The sequence below is a fragment of the Sminthopsis crassicaudata genome, chromosome 3 (assembly GCF_048593235.1).
Source record: "Sminthopsis crassicaudata isolate SCR6 chromosome 3, ASM4859323v1, whole genome shotgun sequence".
NCBI classification, from domain to species: Eukaryota; Metazoa; Chordata; class Mammalia; order Dasyuromorphia; family Dasyuridae; genus Sminthopsis; species Sminthopsis crassicaudata.
Window position 1 is genome coordinate 449,461,797 of NC_133619.1, and position 18,328 is coordinate 449,480,124.

The 18,328-nt window shown below is 32.5% G+C and overlaps 1 protein-coding gene across 2 annotated transcripts in view; it reads left to right on the forward strand.

Annotated features, from left to right (window-relative positions):
* The window catches only part of GRB14 (growth factor receptor bound protein 14), a 137,971-nt gene that overhangs the window by 97,028 nt on the left and 22,615 nt on the right, over positions 1 to 18,328 (forward strand). For both annotated transcript variants that reach the window (XM_074303256.1, XM_074303257.1), the window contains 3 exons: positions 2,334 to 2,455; positions 6,961 to 7,035; positions 9,762 to 9,899. In XM_074303256.1, coding sequence (XP_074159357.1) covers positions 2,334 to 2,455; positions 6,961 to 7,035; positions 9,762 to 9,899 — 335 coding nt within the window. The remainder of the gene's footprint in view (positions 1 to 2,333; positions 2,456 to 6,960; positions 7,036 to 9,761; positions 9,900 to 18,328) is intronic.

Consider the following 18,328-nt stretch of genomic DNA (forward strand, 5'->3'; position numbering starts at 1 on the left):
CTTTCTCCTTTCTTTTCTCCTTTCTCCTTTCCTTTCCTTGTTCCTTTCCCTTCCTTCCCTTTCCTTCTTCCTTCTTCCTTCTCCTCCCCCTCCCCCTCCCCTTCCCCTTCCTCTTTCCCTTTTCTTTTCCTTTCTCTTTCCCCTTTCCTTTCCCTTTCCATTTTCCTTTTCCTTTCCCTTTCCCTTCTCTTTCCCTTCCCTTTCCTTTCCTCCTTCCTTCTTCCCTTCTATCTTTCCTCTTTTCCTTCCTTCCATTTTGTTTTTTTCAGTATCCAGAGAACTTAGTCCTGGTACATTCTAAGTGATTGCTGGAAGAGGTTTTCAGGAAGATTAATCTGATGATGCTGTATAACAGATTAGAGAGTGAGGTAGACAAAGGCAGGGTGATTAAATAGGAAGCTAGTATAGTATTCTAGGTTTGAAGTGATTAAACCCTAATTTTCATCATGAAAGTGGAATGGGAAAGAAGGGAAGAACATAAGAGATATATGGAAGGAAAGATTGATGGATTGGTTGATTAGATGTGTCTGTGTATGTGGGATGAGGAAACAGACCACATGAGAGATGATTTTAAAGAGTAGGTAGATGATTGAGAGAAATTGCCATTGACAGAGTACCATTTACAGAAATTGACAAACCAGAAATGGAGGCATTTTGTCAGAGAAATAGAGTGAATTTAGTTTCATTTATGCTGAGATAGACGATGACGATGGAACTTGGAACTGAACACGTACAATAGAAAATTAGACATATAACACTAAAACTCAGGAAAAAGACTTCCACTGCAGATGGAAAGGTGAGAACCATCTATATTTACATGGAACTTGGTAGTTTGAAGATATGAAAGTTGACTGATGTCCCAAGGGAGAGAATAGATAGAAGAATAAAGGGTTAGACTAAGCCTTAGTAGGAATCATTAGTTCTTGGGGTAAGAAAAAGAAGAAGAGTGAATGAATATGGAATAGTAATTGAAAGTTTAAAGGAAAACACTATTATTAGTATTTGTTCAGTTTAAACTTATCAGCATGCATGGCTCATTCTCTCTAGATGTTCCTTTTAAATGTGTAAGCTCTTAAAAGAGTGAGTGCTCTAGGTGAAGAATTATTTTTGCAATGTTCAGATCCTAGCACTCAGATGTCTTAGGAACAGACTCAATAATAGATTAAGGCACTAAGATCTGTTCTTCCCTGCATTTCCTCTAGTTCTACCAGCAATACCAATACAAGTAGAAATTTAACCTCTTATGTCTGTTTGTTTCAAATAACCTTTTCTTGACCTTGCTAGTGCTTCTTCCCTTTACATCTTGTCATTTTTTGGTTTTGTTTTTTTATTATTCTTTCTCTTTTCCCCTTACCATACTTCATTTATTTTAGTATTAAATATTTAGGTATTTATTGTATTTATATTATTATTATTATTATATATTTATATACATTGAATCTATTTATTTTACTTGAAGTGTCCATTCAATGTGAGTACAGATCAACAAATACAACTTTGCTCATATTTTCCTTTTTATAAACAATTCACTGGCTCCTCTCAACAAGTCTGGGGGCCTTTATACTTATGAGAATGTGGAGTGCAATAATAGCTTAGTTTTAGGAGTCATTTGTTAACAATTTATGCATCATGCTGATTATGTACATTCCCTACAGTACCTAATTTATTTTTTTCTTAGAATTTAAATTATGTGTTTTGCACTGGTATTAAGGATAGAATGTTAAGCCCAGACTCAAGAAGACCAGAGTTCACTTTCTATTTGTATGACCCTAAGCAAGTCATTTAAGCTTTGTTTGTCTCAGTTTATTCAACTATAAATGGGGATAACAATGGCACCTACCTTGCAGGGTTATTGTGAAATTCAAATGAATCTGTATTTGTAAAGCATTTACATAACTCAAAGGGGATGATTAATAAATGCTTGCTTCCTTCATTTCCCCCCTATTTATTATAAACATTGAAAAAATTATAATCTTTTCATCATTTGAATTATTAAATTACAATACAGTTACTTTATGAAATGCAACATTTTTATTCTGGGATTACAAAGAGATAGGCAACAAGAACTATGTGTATGTTTCCTATACATTTATTTATGTTTGTGATCAGATTTATTTTGTAACTGACAATAATGATAAAGTTAAGGCATAACCGACAGAAAAGGCATGCCAATTTTTATCTCTCTCTCCTCCCCTTCCAGCCTCAGTTGTATTTTACTCTGCTGTGAAGATTATTCTGGCCATTTTAGAACTGAATTTAAATCTTAATATTGCTATAATTATAAGGAAGCTAGACTACAATGAAGGCTATATATTTATTCTTGATCTTTACAGAGAGAACAATAGAAGATCATGAATTGGTGATTGAAGTTCAGTCAAACTGGGGAATGGAGGAAGAAAATAAGCTATACTTTAGAAAAAATTATGCCAAATATGAATTCTTTAAAAACCCAGTGGTAAGTAACATTTACAAATGGTACAAAATACCGCAATGGAAAATAAGTGCTTCATTTTAATTATCTTTTGATGCCCTTTTAGAAGGAGAACATATTAATAAATACATCCCCCAAATTAATTGTACTATTTCTAAATTATAGAATCCTTACCCTTTTAAAAGCAAATTAGTGATTTTAGTATGCTTTAAGGGTAAAGTATTAGACTCTTTTTATTTTAAAGATAAGGGACAATTAGTATAATGGAAAGCACCTGGGGCAAAGAGTCATAAAACTTGTGGTTTTGCTTCTGCTTTGCCTCTAATTAGCTGAATGGCTTTGAGCAAAACCCTTAAGTTAGGAGCCTCAGTATCTTCATCTGATAAATGGGAAGGGGTTGCAGTGATATTCTGCATTTTAAAATTATTTGCTGATCATTTCCATTTGAATATTCTGCTTACACAAACTCGTTTTGGCAAAAATAGAACTCATCTTCATAACAAAAATGGGGAAAAAAAGGAAGAACAGAAATAACTAAAGATATCACTTAGAGATCCTGGAGTCCAGGATGAATTTTGTAATGACCTATATGGAATACACTTGACTTTGTCAAGGCAATTCTTATCAATGCTCAAAGCCCAGTATGAATTCTCTCATTGAAAAAAAAAGGTAAATTAGTCTTGAAGAACATTTCTTTAATAGGAAGAATGAAATATACCTTAAGTAATAAAAAGGATAGCTGCAATATGAAAACAACAAATAAAAAAAAAAAAGAAGATGAAGGAAGTGCAGCAAGCATTTCTTAGGTATTTACTATGATCCAGATACTGTGCTAAGCACTTCGAAATTTTTATCTCATTTGATCCTCACATGAACCTTGAAAGGTAGGTGCAATTATTATTCCATTTCATAAATGAGGAAATTTAGGCAAATACAAGTTGTGATTTTTCCAGAGTTAACAGCTCATAAATTTCTGAGATTGAATTTGAACACAGATCTTCCAAACTCCAGGCTCAGTGCCTTATCCACTTAGTCACCAGCTGTCTGTCTAAGGCAACTTAATGTGAGGATGTCAGAAGGTAGGAAGATATGACACAGAATAGAAGAGAAAGAAGAATCACTGAACACTGGGAGCTAATATACATAGCTTTGTCTTATCTTGAGAGGAGTCAGCTCCTCTTAAGAAGCCATTCTTCTTCCTTCTCTTCCTCCTCCTGATGATGTGAATCTGTCAGTGCTGTCAGATGAGCATTCAATAAGTGTCAGAGGAAGGAGTAAGGCTTGATGGTTTGTGTCTTCTTGTTGAGAAGTACTAAGATCTGTTTTTCTCCTTACTGACACAATACAGGAATTATTTCCTAGAGCATATTATCACTTCCAATACCTTTCAAACTAAATGAATGTCATCTGCTTCTTTTTTCCTTCTTTTTTTTTGTGCTAGCCATTTCTGATATATCATGCAGTTGCAATCAATATTACCAAAAAGTATCTAGACAGATTTCAAAGTATCATAAAGTCTTAGGCAAGAAACAGAGTATTTTAGGGAGCCTTGGTGATATTTTCATCCTGTGGCTTTTGCAGTTAGGTTTTAGGATGTAAAAAGCTAGATAAGATCTTATCAAAAAATGGACTGAGGATTTCTGAACTGTTGTGCCCAATACATTATAACATAGGGATGCAGTGAACATAGCAGGCTAATAAGAATACATTTGGTTAGTTGTACAAATCTAATCAAAAGGACTTTAAATGGAAGAAACTGTTTCTGCTAAGCTAAATACTGCAAGAAAGTAACGAGTGTAAGAAGAATAGCAGTAGACTCACAGAAATTCACAGGAGAAAAAAAGTGTAATCAAAAGTATCAGCAGTAAATTCTTAGCCTCAGATTTTGTTTTTTGTTGAATTGTGCCAATCATGTCTAATCCTTTGCGATCCCATTTGGGATTTTCTTGGAAAAGATACTGGAATGGTTTGCTGTTTCCTTCTCAAGGTCATTTTAAAGATGAGGAAACTGAAGCAAATAGGGTTAAGTAATTTGTCCAGGATCACATAGTTATGAAGTGTCTGAGGCTGGATTTGAACTCACAAAGGTGAGTCTTTCTGACTTCAAGCCCTAGGCTCCTAGATTCCTTTTATCTTGAATGTTTATGCACAAACACATAACATATTAGTTATAAAGAAGAAATCCTAGTTCCAGGAATAAAATTTGACATAGCAGATATTATTGAAAATTTGTCAATTGAGACTCTGGTGACTTTTGTTTACCTGAAGGGAACTCATCTATCTTTTATTTAAAGCCTTCTGCAAATTGGCTTCAATCTTTTAAAGACAATTTGGTACAGCAGGGCACTGGATTTCAAGTTACCCAAGTTCGAATTCTGCCATGACACTAGTTATGACTCTGGACAAAGATCTCTTCGTGTCTTTTTTTTTTTTTTTTTTTTTAACCTGTGAAATGAAGGGGTTGCAGTAGACAGCTGTGAAGTATCAATGATCCCATGACCCTAGCTTTATACCTTGAAGATGTACAACTTTTATGGTCCAGTCAGGTTGCCTATATATTTTTTTAAACTATTCCTCATACATAGCAAGTGGAATACAAATTTACTATTTTATTGATATCAACTTTACCAAAGAAAAATGAAATTGATAGCATATAATGTATGAATTATTTGGCAAATTTGGAATATTCAATGTATTTTAAATTGGTTTATTTCTGGAACTGTGCATATTACTGCTAGAACTTTTTCATTGTTAGACTTGTCAGTCATTTAGGCAATAGTCATAGTGAAAATCATAATTAGGTATTACTAAAATCCTGAAAAAAACTTTTTTTCATTCTATTTTTTTTACTATATTATTTTAGCCATTCATCCAACCATTTTAAGTGCCTATTTTCTGTAAAAACTTCTGCTAGGCAACGGGGGAAATATAAAAGATAATTAAGGTATAGACCCAACTCCCTTGGAGTTTGGATTGTACCAGTAAGCTAGAATTGGCATTTGGAAAATAATAGGATGATTATTAATAAAGAAAATAATAGTTGTAGTAAAAATTAAATGGGAACATAATTTTAGCAAAAAGCATTTTCTTGGTGTGCATCTTTATTAAAAACAAGAAATTAAAACTCACATCTAAAGAGATGTGCCACAGTGATAGTCTAATCAAAAGGCATACGTTAGATATGAAGTCTTTTATCCTTTAACTAGCTAGTATATTTGGTTTTATATAACTAGAAAAGAAAAGCCAAGAATACTTAGTTATATTTTTATATAGGCATACCAGAGTGTTGACATTTAGGTTATTATCTTAGAAGAGAATTTTTCAATTTTCTTAATGGTGAGTCTTCTACTTAGTCTCTCTTTGGTATTGTTAGCATTCACCCTCTCCCTGACTCATGTAAAAACATCCTGAATAGCCAGTTTAGTTCATCAAACATTTATTAAGTGTTTGCTGTGTGTAAGGTGCTATGGTAAGTGCTGTGGATCTAAAGACATAAAAACAACAACAACAACACAGTCCCTAACAATAGGAATTAATTGACTTGAGTGTAGGAAGGATTTTGTATTATAATGTTCATAGAAGAAGCATAAGTGGAGGGATCAAATTCAGTTCAGCTCAAGTCAAGAGTTCCCACTGTGTGCAGAGATAAACATGGGACTAGCAGCAGGGATTAGAAATGGACTTGTGATTTCATCTCAATAGAAATTGCCCCAATGAGGGATAGTCCTCTTTCAATGCAAATAGGTACTCCCTCTTAAAGTGATAGCTTTAGAGGGTTGCTTAAAGCAGGGCTTCTCAAACTTTTACCACTCAAGATCCCTTTTTGTTCAAGAAAGAGAACCTAAATTCCTCTTTAATGGAAGTAGCCAACATTTTTTAAGTACTTGAAGTCATTTTATATTTTATAATTAGCATTTGATAGTCTTTTAGAAATATTGAAGGCAAAAGGAAAAAAGAGATAGCAGAAGATGAGATGGATACATATTGTCATGGAAACAATGAACATGAACTTGGTCAGACTTTGAGAGATCGTGGAGGACACAAGGGCCTGATGTCCCATTGTCTATGGGATCATGAAGAGTTAGACATGACAGAATGACTTTACAACAGAAGTCCTATTCTTGTGACCTATTTTCCCATGGACTTTCTTTTTAAACCTCTACTTATTTTTGTGATTCCTCCGAAGACGCATCAGAATTTTTCATTCTATTTTAATTAGTTATAAAGTTAGAGCTCTATTTAGAACACATAGGTTAAAATCAGTTATGGATTCTCACAATTTCTGGTATGTCACCATCATATTTCTTTTCTTTTCTTTTTTTTTAAAGTCACTACTATATTGCTTATCATATCTCTCTGACCAGAGACCATCACTTTGGGATGTAGGCTAAATGGTTGTCCAAGGTTCCATCCACCTCTGAACTGGCTGTCACTGAGTTGTTGGGGGCCATTTTTTCAGAAAGCTAATTAGGTCATATCCTTTTAAACTATAGTTTAAGATGATCTAACATTTGTCTTTTTTTAAACAGAATTTTTTTCCAGAGCACATGGTATCTTTTGCAACTGAAACCAATGGAGACTTGTCACAAGCTCTTATTTTACAGGTATTGTCTATTTTTGTTGAACTACATCAGCAACAATTTCATTAAACTGTTAGTTTGAGACCTTTGCTTGAAAATTTGAAAATGTCTAGGTTTAAAAAGTATTTTTCACAGGTGATTTCAGTTTCTCAAGAATTAGAAAATAAAAATCAAAGAAAAATTATAATTAATAGATTATGAGAAGCCAATGAGTGAGTTTCTTTTGTTCACTTATATTCATTTATTTATTTTTGCAAAAGAAGTCTTTATTCTTTGCTGTTGTAAACCCATTGGGAAATATCTCTGATGTTAAAGGAATAGGAAGAAAGAAGATGAGGAGGAAGAGGCATTGGGAAGAAAGACTGAGAGATAATTCTTCAGAGACAGATGAGACTTAGGGACAGAACATTTAAAAATATATTCCTTTGGGCATTTTAAATCAGTGAATTCTATATATTACTTACTACTAGTACTACTGCTACCAGGTACCATGTTCTTCTGGTTTGCCAGCTGCTTAAGATATCAATATATAATATTATTATCACTATGGCTATGATTTTGACCAAGGCAATCATTACTGCCACCGCAGTTAATTTTTTACCATTAGAAGAAATTGCAATCTTACCATGTGATGTATGTTGAAGATTATCTTAGTTTGTTGTTTTACTTTTCTGCTAAAAAATAAAAAATCAGAAAAAGGAAGTAGAGAATTCTTCAGCAAAGAAATATTAAGAGGTAGATTTTTATAAATAGTCCAAATACAGTGAAATCCTGTTTCCTAACCAAAAAGTTTTTTAAAAATAAAATTAAGGAATTAAAAGAGTATGAAAAGCCTATAAAATATTTTCTCAACATGTTGATTTTTTAAGTTGAATTTGGGGAACTTTAATGAGAATAAAAGAATATTTGACTAAGAATTATATAGAGATATAATTTCTTTTTCATATCCAAAAATCTCTTATGAAATGATTGATATATAGTTTATTTACTGCCATGGCCATCTTTGGCCGAACTGAGAAACTTTCAGAAGATAGTGACAATGAAAGCCACAGTGCTTACTGAAGAATCAGACATACTTTTTGATGGATTTGGATTTTTTACAGGTGGTCTATATATCTAGGTCACATCTCTTGTTTTACTCTTTTCTTGTTCTCCAGGGAGACATCATATTTTCTTAGTATCTCTCTTGTTTTCTTGGCTTTGAAAGCACTTTGGGGAGATGTGATAGCAATGGCCTCTCACACCTTTATGTGAGATTTTCTTTCATATTGTCTTTGAAAATTGTCATTTCCTGGAAAAGCCTGTGAAATTCTATTGGCTTGGAAACTTGATCACCACCACTCCCTTCTCTCTCCCTATATACACACACTAATCCCAACCCAAGTAAATAATAATTGACAGTAGAAAGTCAGAGTTCCCCTCCCATAATAACTATGCCTTCCAATCTTTGAGATTAGAGGAATATGTTGAGGAAATTCAGAGAAGAGAGAAGGGGAGAAAGAGACAGATAGAGACACAGAGAGAGACAGACAGAGACAAAAACATGGGGTGGGGGAAGAAGGGGAGAGAGAGGGAAAAAGAGAGAGGGAGGAAAAAGAGAGAGGGAAGGAAAGAGACAAAGACAAAAACAGAGGGGGGGGAGGAGAAGAGAGAGGGAAATAGACAGGGAGAGATGGAGGGAGAGAGACAGAGACAGAGAGACAGAGAAAGACAGAGCATCAAATCATCTCCAAACTCCTTTTCAAATCTACTATTTTATGATATAATGACAAGAGAAAGTTATTACCTTAGAGGTAACAAGGAAAATTATCACAATTAGTACTCTCTTAGGCTTCTTGGGGGCACTCATAGTATTACCACTATCATTAATTTCAGAACACAATAGCAATGTTGGAGAATGTTTGGAAGTGGCAGCATGTCTTCTTTATTCCTACAGTTTATTGTGAATATTGATAACATTCATATTATCAATATTAATATTTCTATTGATATAATGTATAACATATTTTGTTTAGAAATTTTATTCCTTGTAACAATATTGTGCCATAGTTTTATAAGTTTTATCTCCATTGAAATGTTGAGGGGATTGAAGATCAGACAGTACCTTTTTTTACATTTTAAAATTAAATTTTAGTAAATTAAATTTAAATTAATTTTTAAAATAAAATAAAAAAATTATTTTTAAGTCAGTAGCAGGCCCAGAAGTTGAACCAAATTCTTTTGGCTGTAAGTTCACTGCTCTCCCTCCAATACCATATTGCCTCTTGTCTCTCATCTAATCCCATGCTGCTCTTTAAATAACTTTTTCAATGGAGCCTTGTGAAAGGCTTTTTCAGAGTCTAAATAAATTATATTTCCATCTACCTCCAGAAGCAAAACCCGATTTTTCAGATGGATTCGGTGGGGACAACAGGTATGTTAAATGGCTCTGTAATTATTTAATTATTGTCTTGGTTAGGTTATGGATATTTAAATTTAAAAGTTTTCCCTGATTTTTAAAATTTTGTGTGTGTGTGTGTGTGTGTGTGTGTGTGTGTGTGTGTGTGTGTGTGTGTGTGTGGAAACATACTTGGAGATTTTTGCAGAGGTTAAATTTTTTCTTATTAAAATAAAAAGCTGTTTCTGCTTCATGAGGATAGTCAACATCTTGCTCAATATTTGAAATATATACAAAAGCTCATATTATTTGCTATAAAAAAGTAAAGCTTGACCTTTAAGTGGGAATAAGTTTCTTTAATGTTTTCTTCCAGAATTTTCTGAGTTCTAGCACATATCCTGAAATACATGGTTTCTTACATGCAAAAGAACAGGGGAAAAAGTCCTGGAAGAAGATTTACTTTTTTCTAAGAAGATCAGGTTTATATTATTCTACCAAAGGGATATCAAAGGTGGGTAGAAACATAAATTGTAAACTTTTGTGTCATCTGGTCATTGTAAGATGAGGTTTATCTTTGTTGGGTCTTTTAATTTCACTGCTTAAAGTTAAAATTATTTATGTTCATTCATTTAGGACCATTTCTAATTTTTGAAAGAAAAATTTGGCAAGAAGTTCACTCATCAAAAAGAAATAAGGAGAATGAAAAGTAAAGAATTAAGGAGAAATAAAAAATAGAACATGTGTACTTGGCAAATTGGTGGTAAGAAGGGAAATAATAGTTTACATTTAAGGGCAAGAGGAATGTCTATCTTGAAAAAGATACTCATCTATACTGGATCATAAACACAAGTCATTCACTAGTTATCAGGTACTTTACTATTTTCTCTAAATTCTCTAGATTGGGGTTGGTGAACTATGTTATACACACCACATCTAGCTTGTAGGCCATATCTTGCCCATCATCTATTTTGTATAGTTTTAGATCATCTATTCAAAATTGCAGTAAAACATAATCAGTAATCTTGTTATTTACTTATTAAGATCAGTAGACTTCATTTAATCATTTCTTTTTAAATCTCTTTGGGAATTCTATAACATAATTGATTTAGCTCAATTAATCAAATTAATATTTACTGAGTGATTTGTGCTAGGTGATTTGCTAGTGCATTCTCTTGACCTTATGGAGCTTACAGTTAAATGGAAAACACAAAACATTTACTCAAATAAATTTTTTTTTCATGAAACAAAAAAATTTAACTAGTATATCTTTTAAAATACATAATTCAATATATTATCTTCAAAGATGTACTGCTTGGTTTTTTTTTTATCAGTGTGGGAGAAAAAAATGACAGTTTTCAGGACAATTTGAAAACAGACCTGTGTGTCTTAGAATTTAAGATTTCTTACTTTCTGAATTTCTATCTGAATAGTCAGAGAGCAAGAGGTTTTCAATGCCATTGAATTGAGTAATTGTCTCTGCAAAGAAATTACAACTATATTAGTAATATTTCTTTTGTGCCAAAATTGTGCTTTCTATCGCTAACCAGTCATTCCATATTACTCTCTAGAATGGATAGATCAATTAACAATGACACCAATAGTGGATAAATATCTCCGTTTTCCCATATCATCTCCAACATTTGTCATTTTCTTTTTGTCATATTAGTCAATCTGATAAGTATGAAGTTGTTTTAATTTACACTTTTCTAATCAATAATGATTTATAATATTTTATATTACAATGGATAGTAAAGCTTGATTTTCTTATAAAAGATACTTAAGCTAGTCATTATCACAAAGAGGAAGTAATTTGTGAATTATAAAACACTATATCAGTGTGAGTTATTGCTATTCATCCATCCCATCCTCTCTGCCTTGGAAAATAAGTCTGGTTGTTAAAATAATATTTGTTTTCTTTTGCTGACTGCCACCTTGGCCAGAAGAATTAGTGAACATTAAATCCTATTTGTACATTTTCTTTCCCTGAGGTACTGAAAGACATTGCTATGCTCAGAGTATACACCTTAAGTCTTTTCCTCAGAGTGATGTCCAACTTTATTTCCAACAAAGATAATCCTCTCATTCTTCTCTATCCCTTTCCTCCCTTATGGGATTATTTTCTACAGCCTAAAAGTGAGGAGGTGTTTCATGTTTCTACCTAGATAGGTTGAAAAATAACATCACCAACTATTTAAATTCTCTGGTGTAAACAGTATTCCCAAAGTCCTTTTTATTTAGAAAACTATTTCCTTCTCTTCTCTCTTAGGTGGTCAGATTTTTTTTTTCAGCTCCCAGATACTGCCAATTTCATAGGGATTTTCTTCCTTAAATTTGCTCCTTTAGCTACCTAATTGTTCCCCATCCTTTCAAAAATCACTGTTATTATGTGAATTTAGTTTACTGCTGAGAATTGCAGTTCCATTTTCAAGACTTCATCATTCGTCTCCCAATAATCCAATTCCATGGTGACCTATAGTATCATCTGAGAAGATTTCATTCCATCTTTAAAGAAATCCAAGTTATTTACCAGCAAGTATGCTTATTTATTTTTGTCAGAAGGCCCATATTAGGTAGAGCTTTTTTTCCTCTTTTTTTTTTACTGACAAGTCCTTAGGCTAGACCATGTCTAATGGTTTTAGTCACTGAGAGATCCTCAATCAAAAAATAGCCTGTGGATATCTGTGGGGACAAAGAGTCTCTTCTTCCCTTCCCCTATTATGTATTTATTTTAAAAACTCTTTTTGTTTTTAAATTTTGATGTTCAAATCCTCTCCCTTTTCTTTATCAAATAAGAAAGCAATCAACATGATATAAATTTTGCATGTGAAATTTTGCAAATTTACGTATTAGTCACATTGCAAAAAAAAAAAAATCAAGAAAAATAAAGTGAGAAAGGTATACTTCAGGGGTTCTCAAAACTACTGCCCATGGGCCACATGCAGCCCACTGAGGACGTTTATGTGGCCCGCTGGGTTATGGCAAATGGGCTGAGACAGGGTGAGTTATTGATTTTTACTATAGTCCAGCCCTCCAACAGTCTGAGGCACAGTGAACTGGCCCCCTTTTAAAAAGTTTGAGGACCGTTGGTATACTTCAATTTAAACTCAGAATTCATCAATTCTCTTTTTGGAGGTGGACAGTATTTTTTCATTGTGAGTCCTTTGGAATTGTCTTGGATCATCAGACTAGCCAAGTCTTTCATAGTTCAACGATCTAGTTCTTCTGACTTTACTTTGCAACAAACAGTTCATATATATCATGATATGTTTTTCTAAAATCTGAAATATATATATGTATATAGATATATACATGCATATACATATATATACATACATATACATATACATATATATTTATCTTATTCCCTTTTCTTTGATCTCTTTGGGATACAGACTACTAGTAGTATTGCTTAGATAAAGAGTATGCACATTATTATGGCACTTTGGGTATCTATCAGTCTTTTCCACAATGATTGTTCACTATTTCATTAGCAGTTCATTAGTGCATCTATATTTCCCCTTCAATATTTGTCATTTCTGATAGGTTTGAGTATCTCAAAGTTGTTTTAATTTTCATTTCTCTAAGCAATAATGATTTAGAGCATTTTTTCTATAGATAACTTTGATTTCTACTTCTGAAAACTGCCTGATCATATCCTTTGACTATTAATGGGAGAATTGCTCTTTTTATTTTTAAGAAATTTGACTCATTTCTGTATATAGTATATGGTTGAGAAACAGATCTTTATGAGAGAAACTTGCTCTAAGATTTTTTGATAGTACTTCTATTGTACCTTTTTTTTTTTAAACCAAAATGAAGTTTCTCTGATTCTTTTAATTAGGATTTTTTTTTTAAACTTTTGTGTAGTTCCATCAGCTTCATGCCTCTATTTGAGAAAGTCCTAAGAAAGTCAGATATTCAGCTTTGAGATACAAACACAATGTACTATTGAGCACTTGCGACATCTCCATCTTGATGATTTCTCCCAAAGAAACCTCTGACTCTTTTTAAACGAAGAAGCCCAAATGAGCTGAACACTCAGTTGTGGTACAATGATAAAAAGGGCATTGGCTTTACAAAATGCTATATTTCACCACCACTATTGCTGAATTCCAATGGCATTATTTATTTGTTTGTTTGTTTGTTTTATTACTTATTTATTTAAGTGACTTGCCCAGGGTCACACAGCTGGGATGTATTAAGTGTCTGAGATCAGATTTGAATTCAGGTCCTCCTGACTTCAGGGCTGGTGCTCTATCCACTGCATCACCCAGCTTCCCTGCCTTTTTTTTTTTTTTTTTTTTTTTAACTTTAGCTGAAACATATTAGATTTTACTCTAGCACTTTATTTTAAATCTATTAAGTCTTTCTGTTTCAAATGTGTCTCTTGTGAACAACCTTGTAGGTAGGAGTTTGGTTTCTAATCTATTCTGCTATTTGCTTCTACTTTACAGATGAAGTTAGCTCATTTACAATCCACATTCATAGCTATAATTACTGTTAATTTCCCTCTGTTCCATAATCTTGTTTCTTCCTTTTCCTTTTTTTATCCTGTTTCTCCTCAAATGACTATTTTAATTTTAACCACCACTTCCATAATGTCATCCCCTCATCTCCTACTTCTCTTACCTCTTTCCCCTCCTATTTTCCTTTTGGGTAAGTTACATTTCTATATACTTATTTACATACTATACTTTATTATATTTGCTCTTTGAAATAATTTCAGTGAGAATGAGGTTCAGACATTGCCCATACCTCTTTTTTCTTCCTTCATAAACACTTCTCTTTACCTCTTTTATGTGAGAAAACTTTCCCCATTCTGCCTCTTCCTTCTCCCTTCTCTTTTTCTTACCTTTTATTGGATATTATCCCAACATAATTGATTCATATCCATGTCCTCTGTCCATTTAAGCTTCTTTTAATTGCCCTAACAATGATAAAGTTTATAGAAGTTACATGTATCATCTTATTATAGGAATATAAACAGTTTAACTTTTTTGAATTCCTTATGATTACTCCTTCTTATTTATTTTTTTAAATCTTCCCTTGAATATAATTTTTTTGAACATAAAACTTTCTCTTCAGCTCTGATGTTTTCATTAGGAATGCTTGTAACTTCTCTACTTCATTAAATTTTCATTTTTCCTGTGAAAGATTAAACTTATTTTTGCTGGGTAAGTGATTCTTGTTTGTAATTCTAGCTTCTTTGCTTTCTGGGATATCATATTCCAAAATTTTTACTTCTTTAATATGGAAACAACTAAATCTTGTGTGATGCTGTCTGTGGCTCCATAATATTGAATTATTCCTTCTTAGTTGTTTGAAGTATTTTTCTTTAATGTAGGAACTCTGAAATTTGGTTATGATATTCCTGGGAATTTTTATTTGGGGATTTCTCTCAAGAGGTGATCAGTAGATCTTTTTCAATTTCTATTTTGCCATTTGGATCTAAAAGAATGTGTCAATTTTTCTTGATTATTCTTTGAAATGGGATGTCTTGTCTCTTTTTACAATCATGACTTTAGATAATCTTGTATTCTTAAATCATCTCTTCTTGATCTCTTTTTCAGGTCAGTTATTTTTACAATGAGGTATTTTGTATTTTCTTTTATTTTTTCATTCTTTTGATTTTATTTTATTCTTTCTTGATATCTCATGAGTCATTGGCTTTCAGTTACTCAATTCTGTCTTTTAAGGAATTCTTTTCATTATGAATTTTTGTGCTCCTTTTATTGCTAGGCCAATTCTGTTTTTTAAGGTATTCTTTTCTTTTATTTTTTTTTGCTTCTCTAAATTATTTTTTTCTGCTTATACATGTATATTCATTTTTTAAAACCCATTTCTTTATGAATCATGTTGGGAGAGGGGGAAAAAAAAACAACCAAAATGGAAAAACCACGAAAGGAGGGAAAAAAAAGAAGGAAAAAAAGTGCACATTAGGATGTGTTGATTTACATTGTCTTCATAGTTCTCTTTCTGGATGTAGATGGCATTTTCTAACAAAGTTTATTGGGATTGCTTTGAGTAACTGAATGCTGAGAAGAATCAAGTCTTTCATAGTTGATCATTGCATAATCTATTTATTTATTTTTTAATTAATTAATTAATTTTATAATTATAACATTTTTGACAGTACATATGCATAGGTAATTTTTTACAACATTATCCCTTCTGTTCCGAATTTTCCCCTCTTTTCCTCCACCCCCTCCCCTAGATGACAGGCATTCCCATACATATTAAATATGTTATAGTATATCCTAGATACAATATATAGGTGCAGAACTGAATTTTGTTGTTGTTATTGTTGCAAAGGGAGAATTGGATTTGGGAGGTAAAAATAAGTTGGGAAGAAAAACAAAAAATGCTAACAGTTTACACTTATTTCCCAATGTTTCTTCTCTGGGTGTAGCTGATTCTGTCCATCATTGATCAATTGGAATTGGATTAGCTCTTCTCTATGTTGAAGATATTCACTTCCATCAGAATACATCCTCATACAGTATTGTTCTTGAAGTGTATAATGATCTCTTGGTTCTGCTCATTTCACTCAGCATCAGTTGATGTCTCTCCAAGCCTCTCTGTATTCATCCCGCTGGTCATTTTTTACAGAACAATAATATTCCATAACATTCATATACTATAATTTACCCAACCATTCTCCAATTGATGGGCATCCGTTCATTTTCCAGTTTTTAGCCACTACGAAAAGAGCTGCCACAAACATTTTGGCACATACAGGTCCCTTTCCGCTCTTTAGTATTTCTTTGGGATATAAGCCCAATAGTAGCACTGCTGGATCAAAGGGTATGCACAGTTTGATAACTTTTTGGGCATAATTCCAAATTATTCTCCAGAATGGCTGGATTCTTTCACAACTCCACAAACAATGCATCAGTGTCCCAGTTTTCCCACATCCCCTCCAACATTCATCATTATTTGTTCCTGTCATCTTAGCCAATCTGACAGGTGTGTAGTGGTATCTTAGAGTTGTCTTAATTTGCATTTCTCTGATCAGTAGTGATTTGGAACACACTTTCATATGAGTGGAAATAGTTTCAATTTCATCATCTGAAAATTGTCTGTTCATATCCTTTGACCATTTATCAATTGGAGAATGGCTTGATTTCTTATAAATTAAAGTTAATTCTCTGTATATTTTGGAGATGAGGCCTTTATCAGAACCTTTAACTGTAAAAATGTTTTCCCAATTTGTTACTTCCCTTGATCATTGCACAATCTTGCTGTTACTGTTTGTAATGTATTTGTGGTTCTGCTTGTTCTCTCAGCATCAATTTGTATAAATCTTTCCAGATTTTTCTAAAAGTAGCTTTTTAAATAATTTTAATAGCACAATATTATTCCTTCATTTTCATATATTATAACTTATTTAGCCATTCCCTCAATTGATGATCATCTACTCACTTTCCAGTTCTTTGCCACTACAAAAAGAGCTGCTACAAATACTTTTGTACATCTGCTTCCTTTTTCCTCCTTTATGACTTCCTTGGGAAGTGGCATTGTTGGGTCAAAGGGTTTACATAGTTTTATAGCTCTGGGGGAGTAGTTCCAGATTGTTCTCCAGAATGGTTGAATCACTACCACTCCACCAACAATTTTTCCACATTCCCTCCAATGTTTATTATTACATTTTTCTGTTATTTTAGCTAATCTGAGAAATGAGTTGATACCTCAGTGTTGTTTTAATTTGCATTTCTCTAATTAATAGTGATTTAGAGCATGTTTTTTTTTTTATATGACTATAGATGACTTTAATTTCATATATGTTCATTTATCTATTGGGGAATGACTTGTATTCTTATAAATTTGACATAGTTTTTTTATGTGTTTTAGAAACGTATTCTTATATTTTTGTATTCTTATAAATTTGATAAAGTTTTTTATCTATTTTAGAAATGAGGCCTTTATCAGAAACCTTGGATGTAAATTTTTCCTCATGCTTTGTGCTTCCGTTTTAATCTTGTTTGTATTGGTTTTGTCTGTGTAAAGCTTTTTAAATTTAATGTAATCAAAGTTGTCTGTTTTGCATTTCATGATGTTCTCTTTCTTCTTTGGTCATAAATTGCTCTTTTTTCCAAAGATCTGATAGGTTAACTATCCATTTTTATCCTAATTTCTTTATGGTATCATGCTTTATGCATGAATTATGTACCCATTTTGACATTATTTTGGAATGAGGTATGAAATGTAGGTCTGTGCTGTTTCTAATATATTATTTTCCATTTTTCCAGCAATTTTTATGAAATAGTGAATTCTTATCCCAGAAGCTGGAGTTTGGGAGTTTATCAAATATTAGATTACTATGCATTGATTACTGTGTCATGTGTATCAAACATATTTCACTGATCCATTATTCTATTTCTTGGCCAGTACCATATGATTTTGATGACTTGCTACTTTCTAATAAAATTTTAGATTAGGTACTGCTAATCATCTTTTGTATGTCTTTCTACTTTTTGCTTTTGGGCTTTGTTAGTAACATATAGATGATTTGTGTGTGTTTATTTTATATCCTGCAACTTTGCTAAAGATAGTAATAGCTTCAAATAAGATTTTGGATAATTCTCTAGGATTCTCTAAGTATATCAGCATATCATCTGCAAAGAGTGATACATTTTTCTCCTCATTCCCTACTCTAATTCCTCTAATTGTTTTTTTTAGTACAATATTGAATAGTAGTGGTGGTAATGGGCACCTCTGTTTCTTTGCTTCACCTCTGATCTCATTGGAATGTATCCAGCTTCTCCACATTAGAAATAATGCTTCCTGATAATTTTAGATAAATGTTACTTCTCATTTTGAGGAAAACTCCCTTTATTTATTTGCTTTCTAGTGTTTTTAATAGGAATGGATGCTGTATTTTGTCAAAAGCTTTTTCTACATCTATTGAGATTATCATATGATTTCTGTTACTTATGGCAA